General features: G+C 45.2%; 1 protein-coding gene across 9 annotated transcripts in view; it reads left to right on the top strand.

Moving 5' to 3' along the window:
• Window positions 1-18,173, top strand: part of LOC112459177 — an 86,784-nt gene that overhangs the window by 14,883 nt on the left and 53,728 nt on the right. The window contains exon 3 of one of the 9 annotated variants that reach the window (XM_025023185.1): window positions 3,396-3,554. The exons of the other annotated variants lie outside the window; for them this stretch is intronic. Coding sequence (XP_024878953.1) covers window positions 3,396-3,409 — 14 coding nt within the window. The 3' untranslated portion in view covers window positions 3,410-3,554. Of the gene's footprint in view, window positions 1-3,395; window positions 3,555-18,173 lie in introns of those variants that run through there. 9 annotated transcript variants of the gene reach the window in all.

The following is an 18,173-nucleotide window of genomic DNA, read 5'->3' as shown; positions in this document are numbered from 1 at the left end:
GATAGAGAGAGAGAGAGAGAGAGAGAGAGAGAGAGAGAGAGAGAGAGAGAGAGAGAGAGAGAGAGAATATTTAGGGCTCGTCGGTATAATTACGACGTAGCGAGATATATTTTATTGCCTATCTTGCGAGTTATTTGGGATTCTGTAGGGTTTTTTGTAGAGCAGAACCGAAACTACGCACCCGGACTTGAGAAATTGGTTTTTCATCTCCATTCATATACATTAAAATAAAAAAAATATCCGTTTTGTTTACAATCAGTTTTATTAAGCGTAATGTAAAATTTTACAATTATATTAATAATTGTAATTACAATAGCAAGAAATTAGATCAAAAGAAGAACTCTTTCCCTTTGCCATATTGCTTATTTACCTCGTCTATTATACCAAATGGTCAACGTTGTCTTGAATTTATTCGATTACTTGTTTTTTATTGAACTTGGTCCAGATGTAAACCGCACATAATATACATACATAAATGCTAAGGATCTCTTTCTCAGATTAATTCGCGATACGTATGCATACAAGTAGCAGATAGTATCGGAAATAGACTTTTTCCACAGCGGATTAAAAGCTTAAATATCTAGATCTCGTGAAAGAGCTAGGAAACTAGTTTCACCCGTTTTGTCCCTCACGTTTTCATCATTCAACCCTCTTTACGTCGGGAGATACACTTCGGTCCACGGTGCTCGGTTTCGACCGCAAAACTCGTCTCCGGCTTTCCTGCGCTAATCGACTTACGTAGTAGGTAAGTATATCCCGTGAGTGATATCATCGTATTAACCCCAGGTCCGAGTCGGTTGCGCGCATAAATAGAATCGTCTTTGCGCCGCAATGTGATCTCGTGGCATAGGGGTTAATGTAGATGCGTGTGTGCGCACAAGAAGAGGGTCAATTCTCCTCTCCTCTCTCATGCGTTAACAGTGATACTTTACGCGAATTCGATGCTCATTCATCCATATAGGTATATATATATGAATAAGGGTGACGGTGTCACAATGATCTGCTTACATATTAATATGAAATGGAATCTGGATTTGATGCGTGAAATCGATGAGAGAAAGAAAAGAGAGTTAAAATTATTATATGTATATTTTTTAAATAGATATTTGCATTGTGGATGTTCTAAGACTTCAATGTCAACTACTTGCACAAGTATCCAAACGGGATTTGACATTTACTTTTAACACGATTTCACTCAGAAACACGATGTAACGACGCTATACAAACGTACGCGTCTTCTCTTCCTACGTCGTCCCGGAGATTAACAATCTCCTTATCGCATTCTAAATCTAGCACTCGCGTAATATTTTATCCTTGCGCATCTGCAGCAACCTGCACTGCCGGATGAAGCTCGTCTCGATTATGATCGTGCCACCCGACTGCCTTGGAGCGGCTCTAAAAAAAAATATGGCACGTCGGTTTAATCCGCCTTGCCATTTGTACTCGCGATAAGTGCGCTCGTGCGACTCTGCTTCGCGTTTAATTAATCGCGACGGCCACGTTCCAGGAACGACGCCGGCCGACTCGGATCCACATTTCGACCGGAGAAAGTGTCGCAAAAAAAAAAAAATCAAAGTGCATCGCCAGGAAATGCAGGGAACAACAATCGTGTGATCGTATGGAATCTATCGTAGAAAAAAAAACCAGACAATTATCCGTTAGAAAGGCAATAGACCGTGACGAAAATACTAACCGCTCATTAGGCGCTTTCGTTAATACTTCATTAGAATATTTTGCCATTTTACGCACGTAGTCGTGCAACATTTTCACCCATTTTACCTGTATCGCGTGCATTCCCGAGGCCGGCCTTTTACATAATCCTCCCACGCGAACGGAGTAATTGGCGCGGCGCGATAAACGCGTTCCGGTTCGCCGGAATTATCTGGAGAGGAGACGCGTTTAAGGATTACTCGTCGGCTTTGTGTATACGTATTGACCGGTGCGATGGTGATTCATAGATTTCACACGCGCGGCTTTTCTGGCGCCCGACCCACGCCGCCGCGCCGCGGCGTATCGCGGCTACAGCCGCATGTGCACCACGCAAAGTGTAAAATTGCGCGAGGAGGAAATAATGTAGCAATCGTTCCTTGGCGAGCGTTACCTTATGCCTACGCGTCCTTCGCAAAATTGCGTACTTACGCAGAATCGTACCGTACTCGACTCGCGGCAGCGCGCGATCTCGCTCCCTGTGATCGTGATTACCCCGATTACACGAGCACTTTATTACACGGAAATTGTGAGATTGATTGATACCGTAAATTGCGGTTACTTGTTATGCTTAAAGATGACATTAACGCAACATGTGTAATTAAAAGAAGTAAAAGAACTCTTTAGAGAAATATAGAAAAATAGCAATGGCGAGTTCTAAAAGTGCATTGGTGCCGTATGCAAGCGAGTGCAATTATATACTATTGCTTTAGAGGTAATGCACCAAGACTATTTCGGTCGAGGGAATTAATGACGAAACACCGAGACGAAATCAACGTAAGACCCGAGCGATTGCAACGCGTTCGTTCGAAATGCGATCGATACGCTTCATGGTAAGGTCGAGCGTGACCCGATAGCTACGAGATGTTCACGTCGGTACGGCGCGCAGCGTCAGAGACGTCGATGTTGAAGCCAAAGTCGACCCCGCGGCGGAGGATCAAGACAATGGGCGGCCCGATTGCGCAAGATCTGCTTCCGCTCCCGAGACACAGTGTGTTTTCCGTGCTGCGCGAGCCACGGAGCCAATGTCGCAATCCTGGCAAAGGCAGGATGTCGACGAGGCTGCTTAGTGCACGGTTCTCTGCCCATGCCGATCCTGATTCCGTTTGGACATCCTCCCTCGCGCGTTCCTCTCCTCCTCGCGCTTCTCTGCTCCCCGATTCGTCTCCCTTTCCACGTCGTCCCGCTGTCTCGTTCTCGATCGATCCCCACTTCGCGGCAGGTGCCGCGATCGCGATCGCAAGAAAGTTCCGACGAAGGACATGCTCGATGTAATTGCGATTAGACGAAGCGAAATCCGGCTGCAAGTACAACAGTGCATGTGGATTAAGCGATATTTTTAACATGTGCTTATCATTTTCATTTCTTTGAGGATGCCATTAAATTAATTGAAAACATTTCCGTAGAATCATCTTCCAATATCTTTTAATACTCTTATATCATTTTTTTTTTAATTTATCAGATATAATACTGAAGTAATTTATTTTATATTTAAATTTTTTTCAAGAATTTACATACGTAAGATTAATTCAAAGACTGTACAACTTAATTATAACTTTTTTTATAATGCAATTTTATTATTATTATGTTAACGTTATTTGCTATCGCTATGCTCGCAGCAGCTTAGGCTTTACACAGTTTACACATGCCTAATTGCAATTTTATCTAGACATTGCGATCTTCTTTAGCAAGACGAATCTAGCTCTTTCTAAACGTGATCTGCCTGGTTGCCGGAAGTATTGCGCACATGGGGGCCAGGAGAGGGGGGTCAAGAGGCTGCGTTTCCGGCGACGGAATCGGCAAGGACAAGCCGGGACCTCGCGCCAGATGCATCCTTCGCTGCACAAGCTGGCGGTTTCTTCTTTAGCGCTGGGACCGCTGGAAACGGAACTTCGCGGCTCGCAGCACACAAATACCCCGTGCGACTTGTCGCGACGATGCGCTCTTAACAATATGCTTAGACTTAGTGTTTTCGTAATGTACGGAAAGGCGGACACGGAGATGGAAAGCTCGAGCCTGATTGAGGAACTCAATTATCCATTCAATTAGGGAGATACGTAATTATCCATTTTAAATGTCGATGCTGCGATTTTGACGATGATAAACAAAAGCAAAAATAAATATGATACGTATTATTAATGATTGAACATCGGATTTTTTATGCAAATTGGTGAAAAAGAGCAATTAATATATAACCAAGATTTTATTATTTATAATATTCAACATATTTATACCTAACATATGTAGCAATAGACAGCATATAGATATCATAAATAACAAAATCTTAGTTATTAATTGCTCTTTTTCATCCACCTAAATGAATAAAAAATCCAATGTCTATTATTGATAAACAAATTAAGTGTTTGTAAGGTGTAAAAAATGATTGCGCAATCTGCGCAAAACAACGCAGCAAAGAGTGCCGCATTTTCGCGATACATCTCGTAAATTATACACGTGCAATTTATTATGGCTATATATGAGACTCGGTATTACGAATGCCGTTTTCTCGAGCTACTCCTTCTGGTTCTTGCACGATCGTACGGCTCTGCGGGATCGTAGGCGCGATTTACTTTCACCAAACGCATCGTGATGACGCCTTCCGAGGGACGTTATACTCCCTTATTTCCGACAGAGCGCTCGGGCCTTGTGCACTCATTCGTTCGGGGACCACGTTTTTCGTATTCATGTATGCGGCCACGCCCCGGTAGTGCGGTATGGACCGTGCTTCTTGCCCCAGCGTCTGGTCTACTTCATTAGCGCGGACCAAGCGAGTAGGTATATACGCGCTTAACCCGACTTTACATACAACCGGAGAGACACCGAAAGCTAGTCGTGCACGACGTTTATGCGTGTCGCTGTCATATTATTGGTGCTTTGAGTGAAAAAACATCATCTGCCTTTACGTTGCGAGATCCATGCAAAATATATAGAAGCGGAATTTTCACTTTCTTGCAGTTGCTTAGCGGATTATAGTACCTATATATTAATTCTTAATTTTATAAATAACGTAATAATTCTTAATTTTATAAATAACGTAATAGAACGATGAGAGACTAAATTATTTTCCAAATAAAAATACAATATCAGGTTATTTGCTAAATCCGCAAGTAATTTTTTTATTCCACTCTCGATACATTTTTTTATTAAAAAAGATCTGCATTCTTAGAAATTGTTACGCTACTTTATATTACAAAATCATGTGGTTTTCGCAGAATCTATGACGTCCATCGTTTAATTTTTTTTTTACTCCATTTACTGCAAACGCATTCGGCAGATGCACTTTAATCGCGGTGAAACGCGATTTTGCATACGACCTCTATATTGCCGGTGCTTTTAATTTGCCAGCTAACAAGGGTACCTGCGCGTACTTAGCTGCGACCTATCGTAAAGCTTTCACAGTATGATTTACGCACCGCACCGCGCACCGTCACCATGGTTTCAAAAAAATGCCTGATTTTGTACTTTTTCCCCTCGTATGCGATCTCGCGTATTACCTGGTAATGGACATATGGCAATTATTCAAGGCACTTGCATGGCTATTACGGCATTTGCGCAACAACAGTTCTTACTTAAAAAAAAAAGAGGAGATTCCTAATGTCCATCGGTTCCGACGAATGCAATTTGACAGAAAGCAAAGACGATTGTGCCACTGACAAATATGGCTGCGTTCGGGGAGCGCGCTATTAGCGCTATTTGCTTATTCTATCCTTGTTTTATACCTGATGAGCGATAAAGATAGAATGATGCAATAGCGCTAATAGCGCGCTCCCCGAACGTAGCCTATATTGGACTTTGGTATCTCGCATGTAAAGTATTTATTAATGAAATCTCACATGACATATTTAACGATCTTTTCGTAACGACAGCATATACAGATATACACATTACATATATACACGCGCACGTACAACACAATTTTAAATAAGAAAATATTAATATCGTTACAGTAATATGAATATTAACTCTTCATGGATATAGCTTACTTCACTCAATTTATCTGTTATGTAATGTTAATCACACATTATTATATATTTCGATTTATAGTCTGTTGAAAAAGAATGCTTTAGATTGTTTAGATAATTCATGCTCACGTATTCTACTTTAACGTGAGCGCATACTCAGCTATTTGACACGTACCTGGTCGCGATAGGGGATCGTAGAATAAATGGATCGAGCTCTCGAGGATCGATCCGTATACCCGTACATCCTCCCTCGGAATCGGATGCGAGGAGAGGATCGCAGGAGGTCGGAGCGGGACGCGGCATGCCGTGCATACCGTACATCGTGTCGATTCGGAGATTAATGGTGCTTTAATAACGTTAATTGAAGCCCTTAGAAGAATCGATACGACGCCGATCGGACCGGTATCGTTTCGAGATACCGATCGATCTTATGATAAATAGTCAGCGGCACTGCGGGCGACCGTTCCAACGCCTTCTTCGCCCTCGCCTTTTCTTTTATTCTTCCTATAAGGATCTCTTCACTTCTTTTTCTTTTCTTCTATCTCTCTATCTTGCTTTCCTTTGCGCGTCGTCCTCCTCCTGTCACGGGAACCATTTGTGAGCGATGCTATATCGCTTAGTAATAGTCGGATGTACGTGAATATAAACATGTCTTGAGCGAATTCATCTACTTCATTTCTAATCGACGTCATTTACCACGGTAAACGTTCTCGAAATTATAAATTGTAAAAATATAACAAGTGAGAATTTCAGCTATTGATGCATTATTTTTCTAATGATATTTACATTACCATTATTAAGGATGTATCTAGAATAATAAGATGTAGGTATTCAGAATAAAGTAAGTCAATAACCAAATAACAATGGCGGTTAGACGCCTTTGAAATGTAGCGTTTTTGAACTTCGACACAACACAGCACGTTTTTTAGTAATTTATCTTCTTCAATCTTTTTCTTTTCAGGAAGATCATCTTTTAGAAGACGATGATTTTTCATAAATGACGATTTCCTCAGACCTCAATGAGAAAAACACAGATGTTCGTTAATTTGTCCGTTGTCGAGGTTGACACAAAAGGAAATCTTTTCAATGGAAAATCTTTTCCATTAGCTTCCCATAATAGTTTCTTCGATCTAAAGCAAAAATGTTGTTTGTTCATCTGAGAACAAAATTTCTGCATTTTAGTAAATATTAGTTTGACAACTGTGACTCCAATTACTAAAATGAAGAAAATTTTCATTTTTATTAGTATATGTGTATTCACTGAGAGAAAAATATAAATACTAATAAAAAGGAAAATTTTCTTAATTTTAGTAAATAGAGTCACACCCCTAGGTAGCAGGATGACGTCTAAAGACGTCTTAATGACGTTTTATTGACGTTAGAGACGTCATTAAGACGTTATTAATACGTCATTTGACGTCACTCTGCTACCTGGGAGTTGTATGCAAACTAATATTTACTAAAATGCAGCAGATAAATTTTTTCTCAGTATTGACTTTATTACAAAATCACAGAAATTAGAAAATCCAAAATATGAAAGCGAGAGGGAATCTCTGAGAATGTTTGTAACAAGTTTTTTTAATGGAAAATATTTTCCATTAATCTCATAATAGCTTATTCGATTTAAAGCAAAAATGCTGCTTCTGTTCTGTTGATTTTATTAATAAATCACAGAAATTAGAGAATTTAAAATATGAAAGCGAAAGGGAATCTCTGAGAATGTTTGTAACAAGTTCTTTTTACCACGAGTTTGCGAGACATTTGAAGGTGCATGCTTATTTAAAATAATAGAATTAGATGGTGGCGCGATTTCGATTGGCCAAGCCGAGCCAGCGCGAGCGACCATGACCCGGGGATAATAAAACGAGCAACAATAGACAATGGCGGTCCCATGCTCTACATACGCAAAACACGGTAGGCACGCGCGAGCGGCGAGGCGTAGGTAAGCGTAAGCAAACGCACACAGGAGCGGACGCGTAGCGTGCGCATGAGTGCGTCCGCGCTCGAGCGCGTATATATATATATGTGCATGCGTGGCTGCGTGCGCGAGCGCGTGTGGCGCTCACGCGACGCTCTCTATCTCGCTCGCGCTCGCCCGACAATTCGCTCTCGCCGGCCGGCAAAAGTGTTGTCGCTAATTGTCGTGGCGCAATCGCGCATTGTCCGCGAATTAATCGTCATGAGAAACGTCAGAGCGTGCACTGCCATTGTTGCACGACAGCAGCCGCGCTCCGGCGAGCGACCCGGTCGCGCGAGCTTCGTTGCAAGTGTTACGCGGCCTTTTACAATAATTCGGGGCGCGCGAAAGTAACAGCGCGCGAGCGCATTAGACGTTAGGATGGACGGATAGGCGGGTAGGTGTCAAGTAGGTAGGTGGACGAACGGATGAATAGATAACTCTGCATGCACGTGGGCAGGCGCTCCTCCCAATGCGTCTTCGTCCTCGTTCATAAGATCGGCCGCGCACGTGTGCCGCCTAGGAATCAATTCTTACTGGAGCGCGATTAGGGAAACGGCTCACTAGCGGGTAACAATTACTTCCGATGATGAAAGAGTATCGTGCGCGACCATTAGACGAGTCTCGCGCACGTAATCGGCGTGGGAGATGGACGCGATATGATGACTCAACCGGTTCATTTTTATGAAAGATGCGTCGCTTGATTGTAGGACAAACATAATTATATCTGTCGGATCGTTCGGATGTGTTATTCTACCGGTTCACCAATCGCGCTCCGATCGGCCGCGCGCAGTCATCGATTTTCGGGCGCCTCGATCTCGAAAGAGGTGCCGGGGCCTCGTGCCACCCACGCGAGATGCTTTTCACGCCTCTGACGCGACTAGTTTCCTTTGGCGGGGCACCGTGTCCCGGCTGTTGGCCCTTCGGATATCTTCGACATGACAGATAACACAATGGCTTTAATATGCCGCGCCGTGAAAAGGGTAAAGAGGTGCCCACGACGATGGCGCCGATGAATGGTGGCTACGAGGCGATACAGAGACCCTCTCCCTATCTTATCGGATCTCCTGCGCGAGTTGCGGCACAGGCCAGGCAATGCCCCGGACAGTGGTTCCCATTGTTCCACGCACTCCCCCGCCGCATCACCCCGCATCTTGTGGCAATCCTCCTCTCTCTTTCTCTGTCTCTCCGACCTCTCTTTGCCGACCTACGTTCCGACTTGGATCGTTCGGATCTGAATCGCTCGATTGCGCTAGATAGCTACACGCCGGTGTAGGCGATCCCGCTCGTGGAGCGCGATTAGATTACCGTGCAAGAGAGATCAGTTACCTTTTTTTACCTTGGAAGGAATTTCAGGCATTCTGTTAGAAACTAGGATCTTTGAAACGTTTAATTGAAGACTAGGATGAGAAGGTAATACGATATTACCTGAGGGAAATAGCTAGGTAGGTTGTTAATTTGCATCTTATATCGTGATTTGATCGAAGATCAGTGGTATTCTATCATGTTCTATCATGTTAATGGATCGATCATATTGCAATAAGCGATGCGGCCCACGCTCGTCGAAAAGTCGAGCATTGCCATACGCTGTAGATCGAACGTGAAGAAAAATTCCGGTCACCGACACCCACGCTTATTTAAAGCTTATGGGGATTCTCGTTTTCCGTCGAAGGCTTCGCCGATTGAATATCGCTCTCAATGCATCAATTAATATGTACTTTCCACGAATACCGGGATTCACATTCGCCATCTGCGGTCGCGACAATTTTCCCGCTACCGCGTTCTCGTTCACTGGCGCGGCGGTAGGATATCTCCGTTCTCCGACTGATACCGAAAGCGAGCGCAACACCTTCGATCTCTCGAACGCATATAATGTAACGCCTCCTCGTTCGTGCATCATCGGTGCTGAATGACTTAATAAAAGAATCTCGATTACGCCAGACGAGATTCCATCCGCCGCGGGCGAACAAAGGGGCGACGGACGGGCCTCCCACCGGCGCGGCGCGGTCGGCCGCGTTCGTTCAGCCGGCGCGCACGAGTGCCGCGAGAAAAGGCCTTTCCTGGACGGCTAATACCATGGATTTATGTGGGTTAGGGCGTCGACTCTCCGCGCGCGCGCGAGCATGCAAGAAAATCTCACTCGCTTGCTTGCGCGGCTCCAGGTGACTCATACGCATCTACCCACCTAATCCGGTGTACGCCACTCGCCCGTTGCCCGATCGCCACGTCCGTCTTGGACGAAAGAGCGAGCGAGCGAGTACGGGAAGGACGGTGGTGTGCGAGATGGCGACATGAGGAAGAAGAGACTTGTGCACAATGAATGGGCGAGAGCGACAAGTTGGAGTCGGACGCGAAACACAATGCGGGCGTGGGTCCTTGCGTCAGGCGACGCGACGGCCACGGGCCAACGAGGCGAATCCGGCGATCCTTCTTCTCCATCACGTTGGTGTAGGTATACTCTCCTCTTCTCTTCTCTCCGCCGATTTCACTCTCGGTGAGCTCCTTTACCACCTCCGTTGAGCGATGCGCTCTCTGTCTTTGTGAGATCTACACTTTTCCTTTCGTCCGGACGTGTCGTAGCGGCCGCCGCAGCGGCGAACGGGGATACCGACTTGTGCAAGTGTTTTGACCTACCTGTGCCCCGCGGAGACGCGCATCGCGCCCTCGTTACCTCGCGCGCGGAAAGCTCTTAGGGGAAACCTTGAAACCGTTTTGCAGTCATCGAGATTGAGAGACCTGCCAGTCGCTCTCTCGTTGCTCGGCAGAGCGAGGCGAAAATGCGCGCCATTCTTCGCGATGCGGCGGGGTCATCGCGCTGGTTGCATTCGTTGCGCTTATCGTTGAGAATTAAAGCCTCAAACGAACGCTAGGTGATCTTTGTCGTTTGACATAACGGTATCATCCGTTATATATAGTATATATATATATATATTATATATTTGTAACAATGAAATTCTCAAATTCTAGTTATATGTATACGTATTTAGTCGCAATTAAAAAATGCATGGTTGAAAAAAGGATAATCGGCGAACAAACAAATTGTTGCCAAGCTATATATCGAACGTCCCTACATTTAAGATTATTATCGATGTCACCTTAATCGTCCTTATCGTGTTCAACCCTTGACTGTGCTTGCACGCTAATCGTCGAATTACACCGCGTACGTTCAAGAATGCAGGTATGTACATACACGTGGTATGCCGTCTCGGTCGTGATTTACGATTAGGTAGTCCAGAAATCGACAGTACATGGCCAATAAGAAGAAAATGCTCTCAACAGGAGCCGGCGAACGGCACGATCTATACGGTCTGGGTAAGGTGATACGCTCCCGCTCGTGCGAGCAAGTTCGATCCGCGAGCAGGTTTCGCTAAATACAACGTGGTCTACGACGTCGGTAAGACGTATCGCTGCGATTACGCCAACTTATCCAGTGTCCAGCTATCGGCTTCACCAAAAGCGACGTTGCGTCCTGTTGACGCGACCCTTTCTGCAGCGTCAACACGATTTCTACTCCAAATTGCATCCGGCGGCATTCTTTTGGCGTTGGTTGGAAACATCCGTAACTTTATCTGCCCGCGATCTACCCGCCCGCAATAAACCCCTGACGAGCTGAAGCTCAAATTGATTCGTCGGTGCCGCAAACACGGAGGTCGTCCGCTTCTATCTTATCTTCTCTTACCTGTCGAAGCGTCCGGATTTTATAGCCCCAAGGAGGAAGCTGGCGAGCACCTGCCCGCCCGCCCGTGAGTGCGGCGGCGGTCGAGAAGAAATGATTACGGACCATTGTTGAGTAGTGTGTTTAGGATCGGTTTTTAGCGCTTCGAAGCGCGCGTTCGCGCATCGGGTCGAGTCGGCGCCTGTATTCTGAAAGTCTTCAACGATACATTGTGTCTGTCTCACCGCGAATTTCGTTCTGTGAAACTTGCCGAAAAATTTATTACGAGCAAATATAAAGCAAACTTTTTTTTCTATATTTTTAGTACAACAATATGAGGAGAAAACGAGGAGAATTTTTTGTGAAAGTCAATTTTGCGAGAAAATATTATTACAAGTGAAAATCTGATGAGGATAATACAGGTCATATTTTATAGCGAAATTGGCTGGACTAGCTGGCTGAGTATGAACAGCGGTATGCGATACTTGTCGCCCTGGTCACGCACAAACTATATTTGTCTCACGAGTATACCGAGTGAACGTTCGGTCGTATGTAACGCGTAACCGAGCATAAAGAAGACTCGCCAGCGAGAGGGTGAAGACACTTCAGGGTCAACTGTTCGCGCATCGATATGTGGCCCTCGTATAACACTCTCGTGTAAGTTCATACCACACGTGAGTTACGAATAACTGTTCGTACCGCGGCGTGATTAAGATACCATCGCTATCCGATATCTCTATCGAACCAATTGTCCGTAATAACATGTATCTCACCGAATCGTATTTGAAAATTATGAGGATAAGAAATAAGTAGAATGAAATACACAGAATCAGCAATAATTATATTATATTAATGTCGATTTGCGACGGTGGTCTTTATTACGTTCCGCGTGTATCGTGTATCCCGTTACAAACGCACACTGATTATTATTTATTACGTTTCTTTGTGCGTCGCGCAGAAGAGATGAAAAGTCTGCTATTTTCCCATATTCGCGCAACGTCTTTTTGCTTTCCTCTCGAGGGGGACACAGGACCGCGGGAGGAAATCGTGGGGGTAGAGAGGCATTGTCATGTTCCTCGCCGGCGCGGCGCGGCGCACGGTATAAGAGAGCGCGATACGCGGGCCCGCGTCGCGTCTAGAACCTATAGTTAGGAGTTAGAAGCCCACACGGTAGCGAACATTGTTATTCAAATCAGCCATTGTCTCCGGGCCCGACAGATGCTAATTTTTAAGTCCCGGCTTATTACGCGCACGGGCGTTTCCAGTGCGTTCGGATATAGAGCGACGGGCTCCCTGGTCGGCTCGCGATTGGAATCCGCTCGCTTTAGGACGACGCCCTAAAAGTTTCTCCGCATCGCGCTCCGATATCGCGTGATCCCGCCCGCTAGACAGCGTGATCTTAACCAGAAACAAAGGAACCGTCGCCTCCTATGATGCGTTACATCACTTTCTCTTCGAGTTTAATCGGCGAATTCTCCAGCGGCTATTAGCTCGATCCTCGGCGAACTCTCCCGACGTAAATCCCTGTTTCAATTTCTCGCGACAAAGTATATAAACTGAGATTTTAATAATTAGTAATTAGGACTAATGGTTTGGCGCAAAACGTCGGAAGATTATACAGTCCGAAACGCAAATAAAACATAGCAAATCGATTTCACGCAGAGCAGTTTAATGTTCAGTTTAATACACTATTAGAGAATCTGCAAGTGAGGTAACTTTTCTAAATGAGATTCGTTGAAAAAATCTCAGGCGTAAATTATTTTCCATTTATATGAATTATATAAATTAACAGACTTTCAATAGGATACAGACATATATTGAAGATCCGTATTAAAGGTGTTCTCTTATCATGTTTTAGTGATCGTCATCGACTTTGTTGACGTTTGTCTGACGCGATTCGCGAAAACGTACGTGTCGAACTTCGCTCGTTCGCTCGCTCGTTCTCGCGCGCTGCGGGATATTTTCGAGACGGGCGATAAAGACATAAAGAAGGGACGTGCGACATCCTGCCCTGCGGGCGGGCATTGGCGAGGTATAAATCATCCGCGCGAGGGATTGCATTTCAATGCCCGGGGCTGGATAAGTAACGCGCGCGCGCGAGCGCAGGAGCGAGATCGCGAGCGCGACAACCGGCGCGACTGCCGATGCAACCGCTCAGCGGTTTTATGCAACGCGCGCGCGTAGTGGCGCGATGAGCCGGCTATCGGAGGTGCACATCCCTCGTTACAGATGCAGCGGGCGCGTATCCGGCAAGCCCGTGCAGGACGATGCCGACGACAAAGAGAGTTGTTGTCGCTCCAAGACTGACGGGCTCGTCTTTTTCTTTCATTCCTTCCCCTCCCATTTTTTTTTCATTCCGCTCTAATGTATGTCACCGGATTTCACGTCGATCAATCGTCATTTCGTCGGTTGCGTGCAATCGAAAGGTACGTAATCGGCGCAAACGCTTGTACGCTATTCACAATTACCAAGAATTATCTGTCTTGTTCTCGGTCAATAAATACACATTTTGTATATTAACTAAAATTGTGATGATTTTTTACTATAAATATTTAGAAAATAATGATTTTTAATGACTTATAATTTTGAAGCAATTACTTTATCTCGTTTCCTCTCAATTGCTTTCAATTTTATTTGCCTATGAGTTATGCTTTGAGCAATTCTTCGGACAACAAATAATTGAGAATTGTTTATTCTTTTCGAATTTGTTGTGTTTAAACATAATATTGAAAAATATTAATTTATATATCTGATGTAATTATATTACTTTTCGAGAAGTTGAGTTAAAGCTTTCGTATAGACAATCAAGAGAATGTGACGAAGGTGGCGGCGATCAACGGGCGTGAAAGATCGCCGATCTCGTTCGCGGTACGTTGAACGATAGATCGGGAGATGGTGTCGTGCGCGGTGCGCGTTCGTTCGATCCGCACGCGTGGAACGGTCGACCGCCGATAAACGCGACGATGCACGCTTCGCAGCCAATGGCATAAATCTCGGTCCGCGCGGCACGTATATGCGTGCGGTGCCCGAGCCACGCACTGGGCGTGTCGCACGCAATGCTCGGCACGTGGACAGTCGGATACGCATCGACAAGCTCCCTCACATGAGTTGTACGCCGCGGCTGTTCCTCGCGCTGACGTAAACATGCATTTTGCGCGTGTAAAGAGTTCATTACTGGAGTCTCACGCATGCGGTATAAGAGTTCGATATATCAAAGATATTTTTACCACACTTCGCGCGATCGTACTATCTACAATTCAAACGCGGAAGACATCACCGTTCGATTATCGCGGCTATTCGTACGCCGTACGTGTCCGATTTATTTTCAGACAGCGAGCGACACGTTCATAAAATTTTTTTTACGGTGCAGATATAAATGTATCCTTCTCGGCGCAACGTTACCCAAACGTGGAGAACGACTTATTGTTTTCTTCGCTCGGCTAGGAAGCTCGTCTAAGTGTCATCGCTCGTACGCGCGAGTTGTACGCATCTGGTTACGACTTTGGCGCATAGAGGCGCGTACGAAGGGTGCGTAATGCACCTTTCCGTACCACGGAACGTGACCAGACGCGGAGCGTCCTGTGTCGATGAAGAGGAGGCACTGGACTCAGTGGCTGAGTCAGTCTCTTAGAATGTACGGTGGCATTGTGCCTGACGTTGGCACGGGAATACGAAACGAGTTTACATGAAGAGAGACGGTCGTGTCAGAATTATTGTTCGGCCGAAATTTCGACGTATATTTTCGAAATCACATTCGATCACTTTATCTCAATGTAATGAACGAGAGCGAATTAGATTGGTTTTGCAGAAACAGGTGTTCTCGTAATTCGCGTCGGCGATGCTGATGCTTCTCGCGAGACCTCTCGAATCATGGGCAAGCGTGGGCCGTTCTCTCTTTCGCCATCCCGGCAGACACGGAATATAAAAGTAAATTAAGATTGCCTCGATCTACCTCCGGATCGTTGATCGTCTTTGCGCCAATTCGCACGCCGTCGTTCTTCGTGGCACCGATCGCAGGACGTTTGTAATAGCGAAAGCGCCGCCGCAATGCACCGATCGACAGTCTTTCCGAGTTTTGCAAGCTGCATTCGTTGTCAGCAAATGTACGACAGTTTGCAATGTAATTTTGAAATGCTAGACTTTTTTTAATTAGAATCTGTAGATTTGCAATTTATTTGCAATAATCTGTTATTATAAACTTCTTCACATTTTATTTTATAAGACTCGTGAAAAAAAATTAATTGCATTACATATGACTTGATATTTCAATCTTAATGATTAAGGGGATGCTGGAGCCGTAGCCGAACTCGATCGGCGTCGGTAAAGAAGACCGGCGAACTATATCTGTCCTTGTATAGACAAAGATATAGACAAGGATAGCACGCTACATTGCACGCACACATACGCACGATGCACACCGACATTATACTTTTATATTACGCTTCCAAATCTTGATTTGGGGGGTTTATCGATGTTTTTCTTGTTGTGCAATTCGGGGAAACTTGTTTTCGCGTTCGTACCAATGGTATATCTCTTATATGAAATACATCTTGTGACGAGCTGACAGCTCGCCGCAACTCGAGACGCCATATTGGGATAAGAGTAGGATAAGGAAATCTGTACTTCCGTAATTTTTTCTCGTTTTCTATATAAAATCGGAGTTTCCCCGAATCATTAATGTATGTACTGCAATTCTGGAGAAAAATTTTTAATTCTGTCAAATTAATACGACGCTACGTGCCGACAAAAAATGCCGGTAAAACAGACGGCTCCAGCATCCCCTTAATGCTCTGAAATAAATGCGATGCGATATCACAAATTATTCTTTAACGATGTACACATATATCCTTTTAATAATAATCGATACGTTATGCAAATGGGTTAAGGACTCGATCGCGCTAGGACGAAGTGATGCCGGGTTCACGATAGCGGGCCTCGCGGTCGATCTTAGCACTCGTCGTGCGCGGCTCGAACGTACATTCGTTTTCGCAATCGGCATCTTGAACTTTCGCATCGGAGACGTTCGCTTGTCGCGCAAATGAAAAACGGATGAACGACGACGCGGCACAGCGGCCGTCTTGCGATACTATTACGTGATCGCCGCTCGCAAAAAGCGTGTCCCAACGGCGTAATCAACGCCAATTTCCAAGGTGGGCCCATCTGATCGGATCGTTAACGTTGATTCGCGCGCGCGAATTGCGTGAATCTAGGCGGTAATAACTACGATAATCGCAGGTGTTATTTCCATGCTTTACGACCGGCCGCGGCGAACTGGTTGTCGAGTCGGATCTCTAAATCGTCGGTTACCACGGTTTCGTCCATTCGTGATCGTCGATCGATGGTGAACAGATGGTTGAAATGACGATGCTGGCTACGCCAAGCTTCCGAGCGCGTTTATTGAATCGGAAATACTATGTTGTATTACGCCCAGCCCGGTGTGCTCGATCGTTCAGAATCTCTTTGAACGAGACGAATTTCGCAATCGTGGCGTTCCGATGACGCGCATGTATATTCAGGAACGTTTATGCAAAGTAATCTCAATAAATATGCAACGATGTAAATGTCAGATATATTTGTACCACGTTTATGACCGCGGCTTTGACGTTAATAACGGACATATACGTTATACTTCCATTGGACGGATGATTATCAGGATAGCCGATGAAGGACAGGAGGGACATGTATCCTTGTTACACTGCCATGAGCAGTGAAACTTAATTGTGAAGTCATTTATCTATATATTTGCGATTTACGTTTTTGCATACTAAAATCTCAGATTTCATAATCGCGATGGTGGAAGGAAGATCGATCGCTATCTTTATCTCGATTCGAAGTTCAGACTATGATCTTTTTATACAATTTTATAAGACGAGGATTTGATCTTTAAGAATAGATTGTTAGAATTTGCACGCAAATGCGCGACGTTCCGTCGCGAAAGATCCCGCGGGAGTCCACAAAAACGACGACTGGTCACTAAACGCGAGAGAATTATAAATATGCAAAAATCTAACAATAAGCGTGCAGTTAGACGAGAGATCTACACTCGCAGAATGTTAATACATTCCGCGCGTACACGCTACCGAGATAAAAGATAGACAAGTAGGCGGACTCGAGAGAGATATCCTTCCCTTTGCTCGAGCTTTTTGGCGCCTTTGCGCTCTGCCCTCCTGACTGTGCGCGTCCGTGTTCCTTTTCCTTCTCGACTCGTTCGTCAGGGTTCGTCAGCCCCCCTCGCGCTCGCATATATGAATTCGCACGTCGCACCACTGGCGCGGCGTAATGGAAATTCAAATTTATTCCTGTCGCCGTATACGCGGGACGCTTCATTAGCACGATCTGTATGGGAATGCACGCCTTTAACTGCTTCAACGGCCCGCACGGCGATAATTTAATTATTACGTTAGATTTGCTAATTCGCCCTAAGGGAGACGGTGCACAGCCCAGCGAGACTGCTTTTTCTTAGGGGCGGTTTAAACAACGAAGAGCGCTCTTCCTCTTTCTCTTTTTCCTTCCCTTTCCCCCTTTCTGCTTTCTTCTTTCTCCTCTCCGTGCCTCTCTTTGTTTATCTTCTTCCATCTTTCCGTCCTGCCCCCTTTCTTTGATGAAATTCGCTCTCGCTCGAACGACTCGGGAGCATTCCACGCCACCACCGGGTGTCTCATCACGGAGAAGCTTCGTCTTCTCCGTTACTCCGTTTTTACCATCTCGATCGAGCGAACTATCGATTAACCGATTGATTGCCGCCGCTTCTTCCCGTCGACACGCCTTCTGCCGTATATCCTTTTTCTGTCGACCACCCTGATTTTCTGCCCGTGAGGTTGCGCGCGGTCATTAACGTGAAATTAAAGAACGATATATTGCGAGAGAGTGTGTGCCCCTGCTCCTGGTTCTC

Source organism: Temnothorax curvispinosus, unplaced genomic scaffold (genome assembly GCF_003070985.1).
Source record: "Temnothorax curvispinosus isolate PA1 unplaced genomic scaffold, ASM307098v1 QBEX01009580.1, whole genome shotgun sequence".
Classification (NCBI taxonomy): Eukaryota; Metazoa; Arthropoda; class Insecta; order Hymenoptera; family Formicidae; genus Temnothorax; species Temnothorax curvispinosus.
Note: the sequence above shows the minus strand (reverse complement) of the source record. Positions and strands in the feature narration are given on the sequence as shown.